This window comes from Euprymna scolopes, chromosome 35 (assembly GCF_053919585.1).
Source record: "Euprymna scolopes isolate OS-2025 chromosome 35, ASM5391958v1, whole genome shotgun sequence".
Lineage (NCBI taxonomy): Eukaryota > Metazoa > Mollusca > Cephalopoda > Sepiida > Sepiolidae > Euprymna > Euprymna scolopes.
In genome coordinates this window covers 9,057,766-9,079,283 of record NC_136516.1, presented here as the reverse complement: position 1 = coordinate 9,079,283, position 21,518 = coordinate 9,057,766, and the positions used below count along the sequence as shown (strand labels likewise).

At 31.5% G+C, this 21,518-nt stretch overlaps 1 protein-coding gene across 1 annotated transcript in view; it reads left to right on the top strand.

Annotated features, from left to right (window-relative positions):
* Positions 1-20,609, top strand: part of LOC145259585 (ATP-dependent zinc metalloprotease YME1L-like) — a 42,857-nt gene extending 22,248 nt beyond the window's left edge. Inside the window, exons 2-6 of the mRNA XM_080117239.1 lie at positions 4,334-4,482; positions 18,278-18,404; positions 19,109-19,182; positions 19,626-19,748; positions 20,463-20,609. Coding sequence (XP_079973365.1) covers positions 4,334-4,482; positions 18,278-18,404; positions 19,109-19,182; positions 19,626-19,748; positions 20,463-20,609 — 620 coding nt within the window. The remainder of the gene's footprint in view (positions 1-4,333; positions 4,483-18,277; positions 18,405-19,108; positions 19,183-19,625; positions 19,749-20,462) is intronic.
* Positions 20,610-21,518: the final 909 nt, after the last annotated feature.

Sequence of the window (21,518 nt, the reverse complement as noted above, 5' to 3'; positions counted from 1 at the left end):
TTTTAGAACATTTCTTTTAACAAATAAATTTTCAAATTCTATTCCTTATTTCTTTAAATTATAAAAGCCTTGTTTAGGAGTGTGATATATGTTTAGAACATTTCTTTTAACAAATAAATTTTCAAATTCTATTCCTTATTTCTTTAAATTATAAAAGCCTTGTTTAGGAGTGTGATATATTTTTAGAACATTTCTTTTAACAAATAAATTTTCAAATTCTATTCCTTATTTCTTTAAATTATAAAAGCCTTGTTTAGGAGTGTGATATATTTTTAGAACATTTCTTTTAACAAATAAATTTTCAAATTCTATTCCTTATTTCTTTAAATTATAAAAGCCTTGTTTAGGAGTGTGATATATTTTTAGAACATTTCTTTTAACAAATAAATTTTCAAATTCTATTCCTTATTTCTTTAAATTATAAAAGCCTTGTTTAGGAGTGTGATATATTTTTAGAACATTTCTTTTAACAAATAAATTTTCAAATTCTATTCCTTATTTCTTTAAATTATAAAAGCCTTGTTTAGGAGTGTGATATATTTTTAGAACATTTCTTTTAACAAATAAATTTTCAAATTCTATTCCTTATTTCTTTAAATTATAAAAGCCTTGTTTAGGAGTGTGATATATTTTTAGAACATTTCTTTTAACAAATAAATTTTCAAATTCTATTCCTTATTTCTTTAAATTATAAAAGCCTTGTTTAGGAGTGTGATATATTTTTAGAACATTTCTTTTAACAAATAAATTTTCAAATTCTATTCCTTATTTCTTTAAATTATAAAAGCCTTGTTTAGGAGTGTGATATATTTTTAGAACATTTCTTTTAACAAATAAATTTTCAAATTCTATTCCTTATTTCTTTAAATTATAAAAGCCTTGTTTAGGAGTGTGATATATTTTTAGAACATTTCTTTTAACAAATAAATTTTCAAATTCTATTCCTTATTTCTTTAAATTATAAAAGCCTTGTTTAGGAGTGTGATATATTTTTAGAACATTTCTTTTAACAAATAAATTTTCAAATTCTATTCCTTATTTCTTTAAATTATAAAAGCCTTGTTTAGGAGTGTGATATATTTTTAGAACATTCTTTTAACAAATAAATTTTCAAATTCTATTCCTTATTTCTTTAAATTATAAAAGCCTTGTTTAGGAGTGTGATATATTTTTAGAACATTCTTTTAACAAATAAATTTTCAAATTCTATTCCTTATTTCTTTAAATTATAAAAGCCTTGTTTAGGAGTGTGATATATTTTTAGAACATTCTTTTAACAAATAAATTTTCAAATTCTATTCCTTATTTCTTTAAATTATAAAAGCCTTGTTTAGGAGTGTGATATATTTTTAGAACATTCTTTTAACAAATAAATTTTCAAATTCTATTCCTTATTTCTTTAAATTATAAAAGCCTTGTTTAGGAGTGTGATATATTTTTAGAACATTTCTTTTAACAAATAAATTTTCAAATTCTATTCCTTATTTCTTTAAATTATAAAAGCCTTGTTTAGGAGTGTGATATATTTTTAGAACATTTCTTTTAACAAATAAATTTTCAAATTCTATTCCTTATTTCTTTAAATTATAAAAGCCTTGTTTAGGAGTGTGATATATTTTTAGAACATTTCTTTTAACAAATAAATTTTCAAATTCTATTCCTTATTTCTTTAAATTATAAAAGCCTTGTTTAGGAGTGTGATATATTTTTAGAACATTTCTTTTAACAAATAAATTTTCAAATTCTATTCCTTATTTCTTTAAATTATAAAAGCCTTGTTTAGGAGTGTGATATATTTTTAGAACATTTCTTTTAACAAATAAATTTTCAAATTCTATTCCTTATTTCTTTAAATTATAAAAGCCTTGTTTAGGAGTGTGATATATTTTTAGAACATTTCTTTTAACAAATAAATTTTCAAATTCTATTCCTTATTTCTTTAAATTATAAAAGCCTTGTTTAGGAGTGTGATATATTTTTAGAACATTTCTTTTAACAAATAAATTTTCAAATTCTATTCCTTATTTCTTTAAATTATAAAAGCCTTGTTTAGGAGTGTGATATATTTTTAGAACATTTCTTTTAACAAATAAATTTTCAAATTCTATTCCTTATTTCTTTAAATTATAAAAGCCTTGTTTAGGAGTGTGATATATTTTTAGAACATTTCTTTTAACAAATAAATTTTCAAATTCTATTCCTTATTTCTTTAAATTATAAAAGCCTTGTTTAGGAGTGTGATATATTTTTAGAACATTTCTTTTAACAAATAAATTTTCAAATTCTATTCCTTATTTCTTTAAATTATAAAAGCCTTGTTTAGGAGTGTGATATATTTTTAGAACATTTCTTTTAACAAATAAATTTTCAAATTCTATTCCTTATTTCTTTAAATTATAAAAGCCTTGTTTAGGAGTGTGATATATTTTTAGAACATTTCTTTTAACAAATAAATTTTCAAATTCTATTCCTTATTTCTTTAAATTATAAAAGCCTTGTTTAGGAGTGTGATATATTTTTAGAACATTTCTTTTAACAAATAAATTTTCAAATTCTATTCCTTATTTCTTTAAATTATAAAAGCCTTGTTTAGGAGTGTGATATATTTTTAGAACATTTCTTTTAACAAATAAATTTTCAAATTCTATTCCTTATTTCTTTAAATTATAAAAGCCTTGTTTAGGAGTGTGATATATTTTTAGAACATTTCTTTTAACAAATAAATTTTCAAATTCTATTCCTTATTTCTTTAAATTATAAAAGCCTTGTTTAGGAGTGTGATATATTTTTAGAACATTTCTTTTAACAAATAAATTTTCAAATTCTATTCCTTATTTCTTTAAATTATAAAAGCCTTGTTTAGGAGTGTGATATATTTTTAGAACATTTCTTTTAACAAATAAATTTTCAAATTCTATTCCTTATTTCTTTAAATTATAAAAGCCTTGTTTAGGAGTGTGATATATTTTTAGAACATTTCTTTTAACAAATAAATTTTCAAATTCTATTCCTTATTTCTTTAAATTATAAAAGCCTTGTTTAGGAGTGTGATATATTTTTAGAACATTTCTTTTAACAAATAAATTTTCAAATTCTATTCCTTATTTCTTTAAATTATAAAAGCCTTGTTTAGGAGTGTGATATATTTTTAGAACATTTCTTTTAACAAATAAATTTTCAAATTCTATTCCTTATTTCTTTAAATTATAAAAGCCTTGTTTAGGAGTGTGATATATTTTTAGAACATTCTTTTAACAAATAAATTTTCAAATTCTATTCCTTATTTCTTTAAATTATAAAAGCCTTGTTTAGGAGTGTGATATATTTTTAGAACATTTCTTTTAACAAATAAATTTTCAAATTCTATTCCTTATTTCTTTAAATTATAAAAGCCTTGTTTAGGAGTGTGATATATTTTTAGAACATTTCTTTTAACAAATAAATTTTCAAATTCTATTCCTTATTTCTTTAAATTATAAAAGCCTTGTTTAGGAGTGTGATATATTTTTAGAACATTTCTTTTAACAAATAAATTTTCAAATTCTATTCCTTATTTCTTTAAATTATAAAAGCCTTGTTTAGGAGTGTGATATATTTTTAGAACATTTCTTTTAACAAATAAATTTTCAAATTCTATTCCTTATTTCTTTAAATTATAAAAGCCTTGTTTAGGAGTGTGATATATTTTTAGAACATTTCTTTTAACAAATAAATTTTCAAATTCTATTCCTTATTTCTTTAAATTATAAAAGCCTTGTTTAGGAGTGTGATATATTTTTAGAACATTTCTTTTAACAAATAAATTTTCAAATTCTATTCCTTATTTCTTTAAATTATAAAAGCCTTGTTTAGGAGTGTGATATATTTTTAGAACATTTCTTTTAACAAATAAATTTTCAAATTCTATTCCTTATTTCTTTAAATTATAAAAGCCTTGTTTAGGAGTGTGATATATTTTTAGAACATTTCTTTTAACAAATAAATTTTCAAATTCTATTCCTTATTTCTTTAAATTATAAAAGCCTTGTTTCGGAGTGTGATATATTTTTAGAACATTTCTTTTAACAAATAAATTTTCAAATTCTATTCCTTATTTCTTTAAATTATAAAAGCCTTGTTTAGGAGTGTGATATATTTTTAGAACATTTCTTTTAACAAATAAATTTTCAAATTCTATTCCTTATTTCTTTAAATTATAAAAGCCTTGTTTAGGAGTGTGATATATTTTTAGAACATTTCTTTTAACAAATTTTCAAATTCTATTCCTTATTTCTTTAAATTATAAAAGGTAACAATCTTAAATTCACTTAAAACTTTTTTCATCTTGTTTTAGGTCCAGCAAAGAAAACACATGTTCCTGAGGAGGTCAGTTTGTTAACGGCCTACCATGAAGCTGGACATACAATTGTTGCTCATTTCACCGAGAATGCTACTCCTCTCCATAAAGTTACTATTACACATCGTGGACTGAGTCTTGGGCATGTAAGTAGAGTTTACTTTTCAGTTTTTCTTCGTTGTTCTTATAAAAATGAAATGTAAAGAAATGTAGACAGTGATGTTGGATCACATGTTGTAGTCAGCAGGAAAGCACTTCCATAGAATTATGTTCCACAGATGCGAAGTTCTTGGAAATAAACTGCTTATGGAAATTTTGTTTAGTTTCAGATACACGGAAGTTCTTTGCAGTAGTAGTAGTAGTAGTAGTAAGACAAGTTCTTGCTGTGATTGGTGAGAGGGGGTCTCCATCCAGCACCAACCATCTCACACTAGATTGTGAGGTCAATTTTTTACTCTGTCAAGACGAGTGCTCTGAATGGTATTGCCTCGGATATAAGTCCTTCATCTTGGGGTATATCTGATTCTTATACATGTAGAAAATTGCACCAGGGATCGGGTGTTTACTGGAGCAGTAGAATGATCCAACTTCTTCCAGCCACCTTAGCAACAAATTTGATAGGAGTCTTCCATTTTAGATCTGGAGTGAAAGTCAGTCTTATGAGCTTATAAAAACACCAAGAGATTTTAAGGAGAGGAATAATGAGCAAAATGAGGATCTTAGTGTTGGTGGTGGAAGAGTATTTTGGTGTTAAAAGTGTTAAAGGTAAGAAACCATTTTTATCCTCCCACTCTACCACATGCTTTTTCCAAATCAGGAAAGAGAGAATCAGCAAGATTTTAATCACCAATGTTCTTAAAAGTGCTGCCATAGACAGTTCTTGTCTACATAGATGTCAACAAATAATCTCAGAATTTAATTTAGAAGATCATTAATGAAAATAAAGAATTGTTGGGCCTAAAATCTATGCTTTATACTGCAACTACTTTATAGACCTATCAGAAAGGAAGAACTTCATGGTTGAGAATACATTTTCAGATATTCCTTAGTAGCCAGTTTGGAAAGAAACCTTTTGTGACTGAGCCTACTGATCAGCTTGTAACAATATTTTTAAATATTAGGCAGACCGACTAAATTTTCCAAGGAGATGGAAAGCATTTCTCCTTTAAGTAACAATTAAATAGTTTTGTTAGAATAATCTGAGCAAGTTATCACAGCATATTCATAAGGATAATGCTTGAAATGTTGCTGACATCAAGATTTTATCATAAGTTTGACAACATTTAGTCTTTCTTTTTTTCAGTGACAGTTTTTTTTTTTCTTACTCTTAACCTCAAACAAAGCATATTACCACTTAGAGATTACATTTTGGAACCATGTCTATAGGGGACTATGTAAGGAATTGAGCAGTGAAATGTCTGTTCACATTACATTTAAATTTCTGCATGTAAATACCGTCAGGGAAACAGGAAGAGAATTCCAAAGTCTAGCAGGGTGGGGGAGAATTATTAGAGTAGAAAGCTTTTCAGCATCTAAGGACTTAAATAGTAAAGGGATAGGACTTTGTTGCTTGTTGAGTTAATTTGGGGAAAATGTATGTCAAGGGTAGCACTAGTGCTATAAGTTTATCAGAGTACATTCCATCAAAGTACTTGTATAATAAGCACAGGGATGCAACATTCCAACCTTGAGTTAGGGGTTGGAGCTTGGTTGATAGTGCGTGACTTATTAAATTGGAGACTTTTTTTGGACTCTACAAAAGGAAGAAACTAGAGATAGTCATCAGGCCAGATTTAACAATAAGCCATGGATGAGTGAATAGTGGCTTTGTAGAGATATAGGATACTCTCAGGTGTGTTTAGTTTTCTAGTATGGTAGAGAGAGCTCACCTTTGCAGCAGCAGTTAGGATAAAAATGAAATGTAATAAGTCCCCAGACGTACCCCTCCACCATACTGTATACCGATACTCCATGGCTGACTGGGATAGCTTCCGTACATTCATATCTGATCTACCTCTGCATTCCATGTTTAAAAAGGATGTGTCCTCTATAGTATCAGACCTGACCGAATGGTTAATTGTAGGCACAGACCGATTCATACCATCTAAAAAAAATTCCAACAAAAACCTAACAGCCAGCCATGGTTCTCCCCAGAATGTGCTGCTGCCATCGCGCACAGAAATCACTTTTTCCATAGCTACCAACGTAATAGATGTACTGAGACTGAAGCTGCTTTCAGGAATGCCAGCAACTACTATAAAAGAGTAATAAAAAATGCAAGAGAGCTATATGCTCAGTCCGTTAAATACAAAGCTGATCAGCGGCTTGCTTCCCCACCAGTTTTGGCAAATAACAAATAGGATCCTGAACAGAAGTGTGCGCTCTATCCCAACCATTATCAATGGACCAGAGGTCATCTCGTCAGCATCAGACAAGGCCAAACTATTTGCCAAGAACTTTGCAGCTAATTCTACCCTATGCGACAAAGGCCATCAACTTCCCATATTTCCTCCTATAACACAAAACATGCTAGGTAACATACAAATATCTGTACATGAGGTCACCAAGCTAATCAAAAACCTTGATTCCAGTAAAGCAACTGGCCCTGATGGCATCCCAATTATAGTGTTAATAAGCTTCAACCAGAACTTGCTCCCATACTTACGAAACTGTTTAAGCGTTGCCTTAAGGAGAAGTGCATTCCAACACCCTGGAAGAGCTCATCAATATGCCCTGTATTTAAGAATTCAGGTGATAAGTCATCTCCCTCTCAGTACAAACCAATAAGTCTCCTGTGTGTCATGAGTAAGTTGCTGGAATCCATATTAAATAGAAAAATAGTCAACCACCTCAGCAGAAATAACCTTAGTGACATGCAATATGGTTTCCGTTCTGCAAGATCTACCGCAGATGTGCTAATGGTTATATCTCATAAGATTAGTGAATCTCTTGACAAAGGCTTCCTTTCTAGGGCAATTGCTCTTGATATATCAAAGGCCTTCGACAAGGTATGGCATAAAGGCCTACTTCACAAGATTTCCAGCTACGGTATAACTGGAAATGTTTTCTCTATCATTAAATCATTTCTCTCTGATAGGCTCATAAGAGTAGTGGTCGATGGACAAAAATCAGAGGCCTGCAGTATTAATGATGGAATCCCTCAGGGGTCCATCCTGGGCCCAACTCTCTTCCTGATCTACATCAATGATCTCCCAAAACACATACTTAAATCATTCGTTGACATCTATGCTGATGACACGACCATCTACGGCAACACATCAAAGGCTGTAAATGACAAAGTTCTCTCCTCTGATCTCGAGCGCGTGGTTCAGTGGGGGAAGACGTGGCTGGTTACCTTTAATGCATCTAAAACCAAACTCCTATCTTTACATCATCAACGCTCTGATCCCCATCTGGCATCAATTGAAATGGATGACTATCGTCTAGGGAAGCCCCATGTTTTGACAAGCTTCTGGGCTTGACCTATACTCCTGATCTGAATTGGAACACGTACATCAAGTCTGTTGCCAAGGTCACTGGAAAGATGGTGGGATCCTTCTACTGCTCCAGAAGATATCTCACTACTGATGCAATTCTCTATCTATATAAAAACCAAGTACGTTCAAGGATGGAATACTGCTGCCATATCTGGGCAGGAGCTGCTAAAAACAGCCTATCCTGCCTTGACAGAGTACAAAATAGACTTTGTGGCTTAATGGGGGATGCCCTTTTCTCTTCCCTGCAACCTCTCTCCTACAGAAGAGATGTTGCGAGCCTATCTTTGTTTTATCTTTATTTCCATGGCAAGTGCTCGTCTGAGCTCCAATCTCAGCCAATCTTTTACGAAAAACACCCGTCTAGCTGAAACCAGTCAAAATTTTCCCCCACTCTTTATCTGTGCCTAAATCAAAACGTAGATTCCATGAACAAAGCTTCTTTCTTAGAACTGCACGCCTGTGGAACTCTGTTCCGTCTGCCTGCTTCCCACCTGACTACAACCTGGATGTCTTCAAGTCCAACATAAACAAATTCCTGATGAACCGCCCCCTTAAGTAGACACTTTATTAAATCTTCACATTAACGTATTGTACATGCAATAACCCTTATCCCTGAGTGGCTTCTGGGCCTTGATAAGTGTTGACTACCTCTTTTTTTCTTTTTTTTTTTTTTTTTTAAAAAAAGGTTTTCAGTGTATTTATTCTAATTCAAGTTTCCTGTAAATGTTAACCCAAGGAATTTAAATGATGATCTCTCAGGTAATGTTATTAGTCATGGCAATGGGTGGTTGACAAGGTTTCTTGTAATTGTTAAAGGAAAAATAGCTTATTCTTAGTAGCATTAAATGTTACCATCCATTTATGTCACTATTCCATTACAGACTGAAGGTTGTTTTCTAAGTTTTTCGCCATTGCCTTTCAATATATGTGCATTTGTTTTTTCTTCATGTCTGTTATAGAGTGTGGTGTCATCAGAAAATATACTCATCATTATGAATATCAGAAATAATAAAGGTCCAAGAATAAACCCCTGAGGCACACTCACAATTATATTGTGTTTGGATGTACATCCATCTAAGACAACTTAGATTTTTCTCTCATCAAGGATTTGATTATATTAAATATTCATCCAGTAATACTGTATAATTTATGAGAAAAACTTACCTGACCTTGTCAGAGGCTTTGGATATATCAAGGGCGACCACTCTAGTTTCCTCTGATTTATCCAGTGAATGGTACACGTGTTTAAGGATGGCCGTCAAAATATCCACAGTAGAACAGATTTGGCTAAATCTATATTGCCAGTAAGAAAAAAGTTTAGCATTTACTAATGCTTAATTGACTCAAAGATTTTAATAAAGAAAGAGAAGACACTGGTGGCGCGATAATTGAGCAAATCAGTTCTTTCACCAGAATTTTTGAATATTGGTACCACAGAAGTAATTTTCCAGATATTAAGGAAGCAAGATTCGGCAAGGTGTTTGTTGTAGTTTGAAGAGAACAAGAGATAGTTCAGCAGAGCATTTCTATATCAATATAGCAGTGATGAGATCAGGCCCAATATCTTCGAGACATCTAAGTTTTTATGATATCACAGACATAAGAAAATATTATTTTTAGATCAAGTGTGTCTTATGTCCACTAAGGGAAATTTGTGAGGGAGTGGTTTGTGGAGTTGAAGGCAAACTGCCAGGCAAGTAGTTCAGCTTTCTCCGTTACCATGCAAGTAACCTCCTGGATAATGGATATTGGGGGAATTGTTGATTGCCCATAATCTACTATACTATTACAAATTTTCCAGACATTGCAAATTCCTCATTTCTGAAACTCAATGCATTTTTGGTCATTGCTTCTATTAGAGCTTACAATGATTTCTTGCATCAATAAATTTTTGTCTATTTGTGTTTGACTTACGATGGATGAATCGATGGAATGTATGCTGCCTTTGGGCAATGATAGTTTTACAGACTGAAGTGAATCATTGGGGAGAGTGGGGTTTGCTATAGAATTTCTGTATGGAAATATGTGCTTCAATACCTGCTTTGCACCATTCAGCAGGAAGAGAAAAGATATTACTCCATGGAGCATTTCTGATGTGATCTCTGATAGCTTTCTAATCAACCTTTTTTTTAAGTATCTTGTCATTTTGAGCAATGGCTCCTCAGCTTGGGGTCGAGAATTGTTGTCTACCAATATCATAAGGTTATTGGTGTTTCCAAGTGGACTATAGGCATTTGTCACAGAATCCTCAGGTACTGTAGTCAGGAATGGATCATGAAGTAAGGCTTGTTGATCCTCACACTTGGTAAGCGGATCGAAAATGTGACAGTCTATATAGTTATAGAGAAACTATGCATGCTGCTAACATCTGTGTTTGTATAGCTCGAGAAACAGAACCAATTACTGTGGTTTGATACAACCAGATCAGATGACTCCCCTACTTAAATGCACCTGCATTAACACCTTTTTGTTTTTAACTATTTGCACAACTAAATTATGTTCTGCAAAGCCAAAAGCCGAAACAAGTCCCCTCGCCTCTTTTCTTTTTCCACCCCCACTTCCCTACTGGCCACTTAACTTAAAACACACCAATCAAGAATATTATAAACTCTTTCTCTTGCAGAGCTAAACCATGTTCTGCAAGACCAGGAACAAAAACAACCAAATCCACTACAAGTACTTAGAAAATCAGTAATCAAGAACCCATGAATAAATATAGGAATGTGTAAACAACTTGAAGTATAAATTTTTTTTTATTATTCTCACCTCGTAGGGCACCAGAATAAGCTGATTGCTTCGCTGCAAAGAGTAAAAATCCCTCAATGGGGCAACCAGTTAGCCCTGGGTTGCTACCCATAACGCTTTAGAACATGATCCTGGTAATTGACCTGAGTGTATAACAGTCTAGGCACTGCCACCCATTACTTTGGGGAGACGAGCAGTCGGAGAGGCCCAATCCGATCAATTGGCCAGTCATGTCAAGCCCTAATACTTACTTACATAAGACCAACTTACTTCAGATAACATAAACCATCAGACACCTCCAAAAATCGTCTGACTCTCAATCACAAACAAGAGATAGAGCATAAATATCAGAAGGTGGTGGCAAGGGTCAGTCTACTAGTATGGAAAAGCTATTACAGGAAGAGATTAAAACTGAAGTTTACATGAAAAATGGGTCAAGAAAACAAAGAAAAACCTGAAATGCTAACAGCACTCTACTAGTACGAGTATACTTTCCTTGTATCCCTGGGATAATAGGATGAAAGGGTCTCCTCCCTCCAACATCTCCCACTGATGGGTTCCGAGGCGGGTGGGGAGCAAGGAAGATGAAACTTAAAAAAGAATTATTAATGGTATCCAACAAAAACAAAAGACCCCATATCGAATCCAGCTTTGAGTACTTATACACAGACTATGGATCAGAACCAGACAACAAAATCAACAATAAAATATTTCCAAGATTCATCGTTTTTGAGTCAATAGAGAGCAACACTCCAATCATTAAATTATCCCCATTCATCATTGAAAAAAAAATTTAATCTATAACAAAAACCACATCAATTAAAAAACTAAAGGACAACACACTCCTTACAGAAGTATCCAATAAATTGTCAGCAACTACACTCCTAAATCAAGACCATATCCACAACCTTAAAATAAAAGCTTACCCTCACACCACTCTGAACTCCTCAAAGGGCGTGATAAAAAGCCCAGAACTCTCACTTTGTTCACCAGATGAAATTAAAAGTAACTTAAGGGAACAAGACGCCATAGACGTCCAAAGAGTAACAATAAAAAAAAAAGAACCAAATGATTCCAACGAACACCTATATCCTAAACTTCAACACCCCCCAAACCTCCTACTGAAATAAAAATCACATATTTAATTGAAAAAATAGTTTATATACAAATCCTTTGCGATGTCACAACTGTCATGCATTTGGTTATCACAAAGACGAATGTACTAGACCACCAACGTAAAAACTGTGGCAAAATTGGAGAACACATTAATTGCGAAATGCCATTAAGATGTGCAAACTGTAAACAAAAATGCACAGCTGACTCAAAAGAATGTGAAGTTTGGAAGAAGGAAAAACAAATAACTACAATCAAACACACCAAAAATCTATCATGCCCAGAAGCGAGAAGGTTAGTTGAGAATGCATCAGACTCACCAACGTATGCAAACATAGCTAAAATGACAAATAACTCGATTTCAAGACAAAAAAAATGGCACAGAACAATCTGATTGTATTGATGAAAGAATTAAGATTTCTTGTAAAAACGTTAAAGGTAAATTTAAGTAGATTAACTAAATGAGACCTAAAGGAAAATCCCCAATCCCAGAATGATGAAACTGAAAACACTACAAACCAAACAAAACAGCAAACGCCATACTTACCCAATACTACTATTAGGTATCCCAAACCAAAATTTTATTTTCATTGTATCTAAAAAAATTATAGATTTTTGTAAACCATAAACAAAAGTACCAAATTTGTTTTGGTAGCTCAATTAGCCATCAAGTTATGATCGTTCAAAGTTTGTCGGAAAGTTGAAAATTTGCTATCATGGTCCAGAAGCCAAATTTCATTGTATATAACTAAAAATGTAAGCTACTAACAAGTGAAAAATCCTTATAAATGTAATGTCATCTTGTAGTAAATGAAAATTAATATTAAAGAAAGCAATAATTATTAGATGAAACCAACCTAAACACTAGGTAAAATCCCACTACCAACGGGTAAAAAGTGAAAATATGACACGGAAATGCAACTTTGACTGTTCATATCAATTTCATTTCAATAGCTAATGTATTGAATCTTCTTAGTATGATTCATAAAACATTAGAGATCAAGATATTTTTTCTTTTAATTATAAATTGATAAAACCACTTAATTGTGGACCATGTAAAAGCGTTCGAACAGACAATTTGGTAGAAAAGGCAAAAAAGGGTTTAAAAAATGAGTCAAAAGTATGTTACTGAAATTGCTGTAAAAATGTAACTATTGGACGTAGAAGCTTTAAACTTTTCAACTTTACTAATTTTGGGGTGAGGAATTTAAAAAAATGTTTGCCTTGTTTCTAATAACAAAACTTTTTGCCACAGAAATATTTTTACTTTGGGGAATTTAAACTCGCTAAAAAAGGACCGACAACAATAAGATTTAGAATTTTGTTATACAAAAAGTCACAAGTCATTTTTTCAAGCATTGAAAAACTTTCAACTTAAAAGACAAGTAAACAAGATATTTTATAGGCAGAGGTCTTACTACAATTCCTTTCCTTATAGATTTTCTCTCAGAATTCTTTCATAAGCTTCTGCTATGGTAGATATATTGAGAACACTCTAAATCCTACCATCACTTGAAACTGGCATTACCTCAAAACTCCATCTGTAAAACAAATGCTGACTCTACCTGTGCAATGTCATCTGACAAAGGCTATCGAAAAAAAATCTTTTCTACCTTTGGTTTGCAATAAAAATTTTATTACAGCGCTGGATGCAGATATAACTTCAATGACTTGACCAATGTAAAAGTTGGTGTCATAGTAGACAGCAACCCATTGTCCTTGATGCTCATAACTGAAGATATCCTGAGATGGTTCTCCATCACAACTGCAGGAGTTATCTGAATGTTCAGCAGATTCGTTAAGGGACTTTTTTTGTTGCTTTGGAGGTGGAAATGAATTAACTGAATTTCTTCTCAAGTAGTCAGAGAGAGCAGCTTCCAGTTGAACTTTATTTCCACTGGTGCTGATTTTGACACCTAACACAACCTTGAGATATCTCAGTTCAAGTTTGTCAAAAACACCTGATAGAACATATAGGTCTCGGGGGTACTTGTACAGTTTATCGCCGAAAATGGAGACGCCATTTTTTTCATGCACCTGTCATTAAAATCCGAGGAAGAAATCATAATTTTAAACTATGAGCAAAGCATGAAATAAATAACAAAATTATTAAACTAGATAATTTTTCAGTTTAATTTAAATTAATTTGTTGTTGACCCTTTAAAGTTGCTTTAATTCAAAAAAATGTTTTGTTTTGTTTTTTTTTTGTTTTTTGTTTTTTTTACATAGGCATCACCACATTATCAAAGCCAAGAGGCCACTCAAGGATAAGGGTTAAAGAGTGTACAGTAGAAATTGGACAATATAGTAATCATTAGTAATGAAAATTTGGTGAATTTGATAACTTATATGGAACGGCTCATCAAGAACTAATTTACGAGATAGCAAATAAGCAGCAGATTCGTTAGTAGTCTTAGTGGAATTTTAGTGGTTAATGCAGTGGTAAAAATTAACAAGTCTTATAAGTTTCTGTTGCTTCTAATGAATAACACCAATCAAACGGTCACTTTAAGAAGGGGTTGTCCGATAGCTGTGTAGTGGGGCTGATAGCATTACTGAGATTATCATGCCAGATAAAGAAAATAATAAGATCTGATGAAAACTTGAAAAGAATAAGTGTACCTGAAGAATTCAAGTTAGAGGTTGATAGATTGCTCAAGTGGAATAGGGATTTGTTCATTACGGAGAATAAGGGCTTGGGCAGAACCAATACAGTAGAGATGCATATTGATACAGAAACGCATGAACCCTATTTAACACTGCTAAAGCAAAAGAAAACGGTAAATTCAGCAGTAGATGAAATGATGCAGGCAGGAGTAATTGAAAAGTCGAACAGCCTGTGTCAAAAAGAAAGATGGTAGCAAGGGATTTTATGTAGACTTTAGAGCATTGAATAAAGTCATGGAGAAGTACGCCTGAGCATTACCAGTTATTGACGATATTTTAGCCTCACTTGGGTCAGCAAAATACTTTTCAGAATTAGATTTAAAATCAGGTTACTGGTAGGTTAAATTGAATAAGAATGATAAAGAGAAAACAGCGTTCACCTGCCACCAGGGTTTATTTTACTTTAACGTGATGCTGTTCAGACTTGCGAACGCCCCCAGGGTCCTCCAGGAATTAATGTCCATAGTTTTACAGGGACAAGAAGAGTTTGCATTACCTTATTTGGATGACATACTAATATTCTCCAATACGAAGGAAGACCATTTAAAACACATAAGGTATTAGGTAGTTTACGCAAACACAACCTCAGGTTAAAAGCCACAAGGTGTGAGTTCTTTAGAAAAGAAATACAGTATCTGGGTTTCAAGATTAGTGAGAGGAGTATACAGCAAAACCTAAAAAAGAAAGTCAAATCTATAAAATATATTTCGACTCCAACCACTGTGAGACAAGTAAGAGCTTTCATCGATATGACTTCATACTACCGACAATTTATAAAAACTTTTCTGATATCGCTGAGCCATTAGTCCGGTTGATGAGGAACGCATTTTCAATAGGACGACGCATGCTAGTCTGCCTTTGACAGCCTAAAAACGAAGCTTGTAGACATGGTAATACTGGCATATCCCGATCCTGATAAAGACTACAGACTGTATATACATGCCTCCGATCATCCAATTGGGGCATGTTTGTCACCAAAGGCATTAGAGGACCTCAATGTACATCATGTGACTACATCATTCTATCACCCACAAAGTAATGGGAAAGTTGAAAGGTTCCATAGAACGATGCATGATGCTTTTTAGCAAAGAAAATAGGAAACAACAATCATGGGATATTTATATAAATCAAATGTTAGCGACTGTCAGGTTCCACGTGAGTGAAACAACAAAATTCTCACCGTATTACTTGCTCTATAAGAGCTGTTACTCTGCCATTAGACAATATATTGAGATTTCATAGAGTATACTATGGTGACAAGCATCACGAGGTCATTCTACAAGAAATGCATCGGACCTTCACTCTAGTTAGAAACAATATTAGAAAAGCTAGGAAAAAGATAAAAAATTCAGAGAAAAAGACAAAAACGGTAGAATTTAAGATTGGTGACTTAGTTTTATACAAAAACCACCAAAGAAGAGGAAAATTAGATGTATGTTGGAATCCATATTATGTAGTCATAGAAAAAAACAGGACCTCTCTTGTAGAATTAGAGATCAATTAACGGACTCTGTAACAAATGGGCATGCAGAACATCTCAGGGCAGCATTTATTGAGGAGTGGGAGATCCCCACTACAGAGAGGCTGTTAAGGAAAACTGCATTGGCTGCACTGGAGGTATCAAATGATTTGGAGAGCGATTTGGTGCCAGAAGATACTGGTCTTCTAATGCAGAAAGGTTGACATCAATGGGAGAATTCCGATGAAGAATCTAACGCTCCGTTGATGGGGCGCCATATCTTGACGTGTAGTAGTATGATGTCAGGAGACATCGGCAAGATTAAAAAATGTTGCAGACGTGAGTGGCTAGGAAGAGAGTAAATTTTCACGTCCGGCAAAAGAAAGGGTCAACAAGAAGGTAAATAAGAATAACGCAGAGGCTAGGCGAGTTGGTAGTAAACAGGAGGATGTTTGAGATGGGTGAGAACTATGCTCAGTAATACAGTTAAGCCTCACTAGGAAAACTAAAAATAAACTAATTCTCAACTTGAATTACGTCACCTCCACAATATCCTAATATTAAGAAAATAAAAGAAAAGCCTTTCTCTGTGGGTTTACAATGAATAACGCTTAGGGAAGATAGTAGCGGCTTCTCATTTCAATCAGAGTAGGTTGAAATGGTAAAGTAAATTTTAAAAAATGAAAAAAAAAACTTTAGCAGAAGCATGCATGGGGCTATCAAGTGCCATTTATTGATGTTAATTTTATAATTACGATGCGGTTTACTGGCAATGATCAAAGATCATGCATCAAGAGACATTTAACTAATTGGAAAAAAAATTAATGAAATTATATATATATATATATTTATGGACTTGAAAAAAGAGAAAACCATGAAAAAAAAAAAAAAGAAAATGATTTTTTTTTTCTTTCATTGGACTCTACGAATCGTAAAATATATTAAAAAAAAAATATATATATATATATATATATATATATATATATGTTGTTGTGAATGTTTAATTTTGAAACAAGTTATTGATGTTTTTGTTTTTTATTATGAAAATTGCTGTTGTATTGTAGCTATGGTGGAGGAGAGAGAAGGAGTGAAAATGTATTTATATAATGTATACACTTTGAAAATAAGAGTGAAAGGAGTGTTGCATATTGAGCTTGGCAACACTAGAATAATCACTGGTTGTACCCACACACAGTGGATTGTTGACAAAATTCCAAAACAAGGGAATATTGCAATCGTAAATCAAAACACTGCAAAGAATGTGCAAACATTGGAAATCAACATTCTTGACACTAAACAAGATTCGAAAACAATCCGATTGGAATGTTGGCTTTGACTGGGATGCCGAACAAATTCCTGACAAAAGTGTTGTTGGTAAAAACAAATGCAAAACCAGGTTAAAGACGGAAAGAAACAAAGAACCGAGAGGAGCTGACCGGATTGTCATTTTTGTCGTAAACAAGCCACTGTCAACTCACATCTCTCTCTCTATAGTGAGCTTTTGATAGAATAAACAACAGTTTTGTATAAGGTTATTGTTGATATATATATTACTCGCACACATTTTGGCACTTGAGCTAACAAAATTATATAGCCTACAGTAGAAAAGTGCAGCAATAACGTAACAAAGGATATCTGGAGAGTTTACTAAAACAAATCATTCTACATCATCTGGATTAGTTTTAAGTCTATGGATATTTGTAAACCAAATCACATCACTTCCTTCCTTCTTTGAAATAGGAGTCTCAAGGAAGGAAGCTACTTGATTTTATTTCTATAGGTGTCTGTTTTGATCCTGTTTTTTGTTTGGGATGTTTTTGAGTTATGTTATATTTTCATTTAAAGGAAACGCTAATGCAAATTGTTTTGTTACTGTTTAAAAAACAAAAAAATATGCAAATTCAGTTTCTTGCCACATGATTTTGCACGCGTTCCTTTTTCTTTAAAAGACTGAGTTCTTTCTCTCTTGCTTTAGTAGCTGTGAATTTTGTTCAATAAAGCCTTGGAAAGAGTTTTTTTTTTTTTTACATCTTTTATTTACAACACTACAAGTTGTAAGCCATTTTAGTTTCAGAATAGAAAAGAAATGTTTCAAACAAATGGCAGTATCAATCTAGAGAAGCTTTGAATTGTAAAAGCTTGAAAACGAAGTTCTTCCCGATGTGAAGACAAAAGGTTATGTGCAAGAATTCTAAGATATTTAAGGAAGATAATGTCAGTGAAATACAACTATGTTGAGTATATAATAATTGTATCCAGATACCTGAAGTAATTCGCAGCATCCAGATTTTCATTCAAAGCGATTTTCAGGGAATCCCTACCTTTCAACAGGGTCTTTGTTTTCACTGCAGTGAATATTCTTATTCCATTGAATTTTATAATTTTAAGAAAATCTTAGGTTGATTGGATAAATTATTTTGCTTTCTATTGTTGGACCATTTTTTGTTTCTATTTTTCCAGACGTCGTTTATCCCAGACAAGGAGACCTTTAACAAAACCAAAGCCCAGCTTCTAGCAGAAATAGATGTATGTCTGGGTGGCCGTGTTGCTGAAGAATTTGTTTATGGCTCTGACAAAGTAACCACAGGTAAAAAGTAACTTTATTTTTCATTGTTTATTTCTATGCAACATTTTTTTTTCTACAAAACATTTTTAACATTGCCTAATTCTGAAATACATTGAATGGATTTTTTCTGTTTTTGATTTAAAATTTTAATACAGGTTGGGACACAAGAAAGAAATAACAGGTGTCTTTTAAAACATCATGTAATATAAGATTTTATTGAAAATGAGATAATTTTTTTCATCCATTTATTCAAAAAGGTTTGCCATTTTATAAAGTCAATTGTGGAATATGTTTTTCATGTGATGTCCATTTTTGGTGATGCAAAATTTCAAAAACATGTTATTTCTGCCCCACTATATATTTAAGAAAAACTATTCTATGACAGGTAAAATCCTGGCCTGTATTTTATTTTCGAAAAACATAATAAAACAACAAAAACTAAGTGTTTCATGTGAAGGCTTAAAATGATATTCAGAATTTTAAAAAAGAAAACATTTAAAGTTTGTGAGTTTGAAGGATAACTTAAAGATCAAATTAAAAATGGTTAACTTAGTGGGACTAAACAATCAATTGTCCAATTTTGGTATAAAACCTTGCGTTTTTAATTTCAAAGTAATTGTTACATTTTGAGAATTTAATTGTGAAAAATAAGTGAAAATTATTTAAACAAGTTCATAAGAAAAGTGATTAATTTTATTCCAAGTAATAAACTTGATTATTTTCAGGTGCAGAATCTGATTTTCAAAAGGCTACACTTATCGCAGAAGCCATGGTCAAAAAGTTTGGAATGTCTGAAAAGGTAAAAAAAAAAAAAAAAAATATTTACTGCTTTTTTATAGAAAAATGTTTGTTTTGTTTTTGTTTTGTTTTTTCAATCTAAATTTGAAAGGAAAAAAAATTTAACAATTTAATCAGGATACAAAATTTCTGGTTACTAAAGTTCCCATTTTGAATTGCAGTAATTCTAGATAAGTTTTCAAATTCATGTCAATTTACAGGAATGATAATTTTCTCTGGATCCAAACATAGTTTGGAATATTTTCTGAATTATTTCAGAGCCATAAAAAATTATTTTTTGATATGGGGATTGAAGATCAGTGTTCCTCTTGGATAAGCTGTTTTTGATCTCAGCTACATATGTCAATATTTTATCAACATTAAAATGACAAGAAAATTTGTCATGTTTTTAGATAAAATATTCATATTTGACGTCATCAATTGTGATTTATTGTTTCTTTCCAGATTGGTGTACGTGTCTTTGATGACAATGATCCTTTTGACAGTGGACTCTCAATGTTGAAGGTGAATGAATTGAGTCCAGCTGTACAAGAACAAGTGGATTCGGAAATTAAACGAATTTTACACGTAAGAAAAAACAATTTTTACCTAAAATTTTAAAATCTATTAAAAATCTTATACGTTTGTTCAAAACTAAAAAAAATTGTGACACGTTGAGTTCAGATTAAATTGTTTAAATTAGGAAAAACTTGGTTTGGAAGGCAAGTTAAATATCACACATCTTTTTTCCTCTTCAAGTATGGGTTAAATAATATTACTGCAACTAGTGATATTTCCTTTTGTTTATGAACTATTACAGTCTCTTTATTCTTTGCTTTTTTATTATCTTTGATTAAGAGAGAGTGACAGAAGCAAGAATAATAGATGATGTATATAGAATAAGAAAGCAGTGGTCTAAATAAAATACAGTGCAAGAGGGTGAAAGTGATAGAAAGTAAGAGATAGCTAACTTGATAAGTTAATTGAAAATTATAATTAGAACAATCAAAATGGAAGTCAAACATAATCTAAGACAGGAAAATTCTGTATGATTAAAATATACCAGAAAAATTCATAACAAAACATTAGCTTTATTATAATCATTGTTACATGAGATGAATCACTTTTATATTTTGCTTAAATAAAAATTGAAACTATTTTTTTTAGGCTGTAAAATGAATGAATGACTGATAACTTTTTTAATGATGGGAGAAGAGGTTAAGAAACATAAAAAAAATTATATTTTAAATCATTAATTCTTTTTCATTTTTTTTTTTTTTTTTTTTTTTTTTTCTGTTTTAGGAATCTTATGAAAGAGCTCGTCAGATTGTAAAAAGTCACAGTACAGAGCATAAAGCCCTTGCGCAAGCCTTGATGAAGTATGAAACTTTGGACTCTGATGATATTAAGGCAATTGTTGATGGGAAATCACCAAAGATGGTTTCTTGACACTAGTGTTGCTTTCCATTAAAGACTTTGGGAGCTATCAAACTGCATGTGTATATCTTTAGTAGCAGTTGAGCTTATCAAAATTTTCACAGAAAAATGGTTTGCAGAACAAAATCTCGTAAAAGGCTTCTTTTTTTTTCTATTTTTTTTTTTTTCTCAACTTTAATATAAAGTTTTTAGCCATTAATATTTTGTGCTCTTTTTTTTTTTTTTTTTTTTTTTTCTGTCTTGCAACTTTTGGAGCAAACTGCTAGCGATTATCTATGAACATTTAGGAATTTTATCATAAGGGAATGATTTGCATTACAAAAGAAAATGTTAAAATTTTAATAAATTTCAACATTTTTCTTAATGGCAAATGATCGAATAGTCACCCAAGTATTATTTTCTGCAGAGATTATTAAATTTTGAATCAAGTATCATGAAACATCAGCAAATGTCTTATTTAGCAAACAAAACAGGATTTTTTTTTTTCCTTTCAAATAAAAATTTTAACTTTACCCCAGTTTGATATTTGCTTGTGCTGTTTACAGGCAGTCCCAAATGTCAACGGAATAATTTTTCAGATAAATAATTTTTCTCATCGAACATAAATGAGATTTTGGATTGATTAATATTATCAATTGAACTGCTATTTTCATCCTTTCTTCTACCATAGAAATACTCCATTAACTTTTTTCGCTTACTCAAACATTTATGAGCAAACATTACTTTTTCATAAAAATCTTTCAAGCAGGTTTTTCAATTCTTCACATTTCTTAATACATATAGAATACATATTCTAGTAATACTTATACACATATGCAATAAAGTTATCCTTAATATCTATCTATAAAAATGCTACTACTTTTCTTTTTAAGAAATTTTTAGTTCAATAGAAACTGATCAATATCTCAGACAAAAATCTCT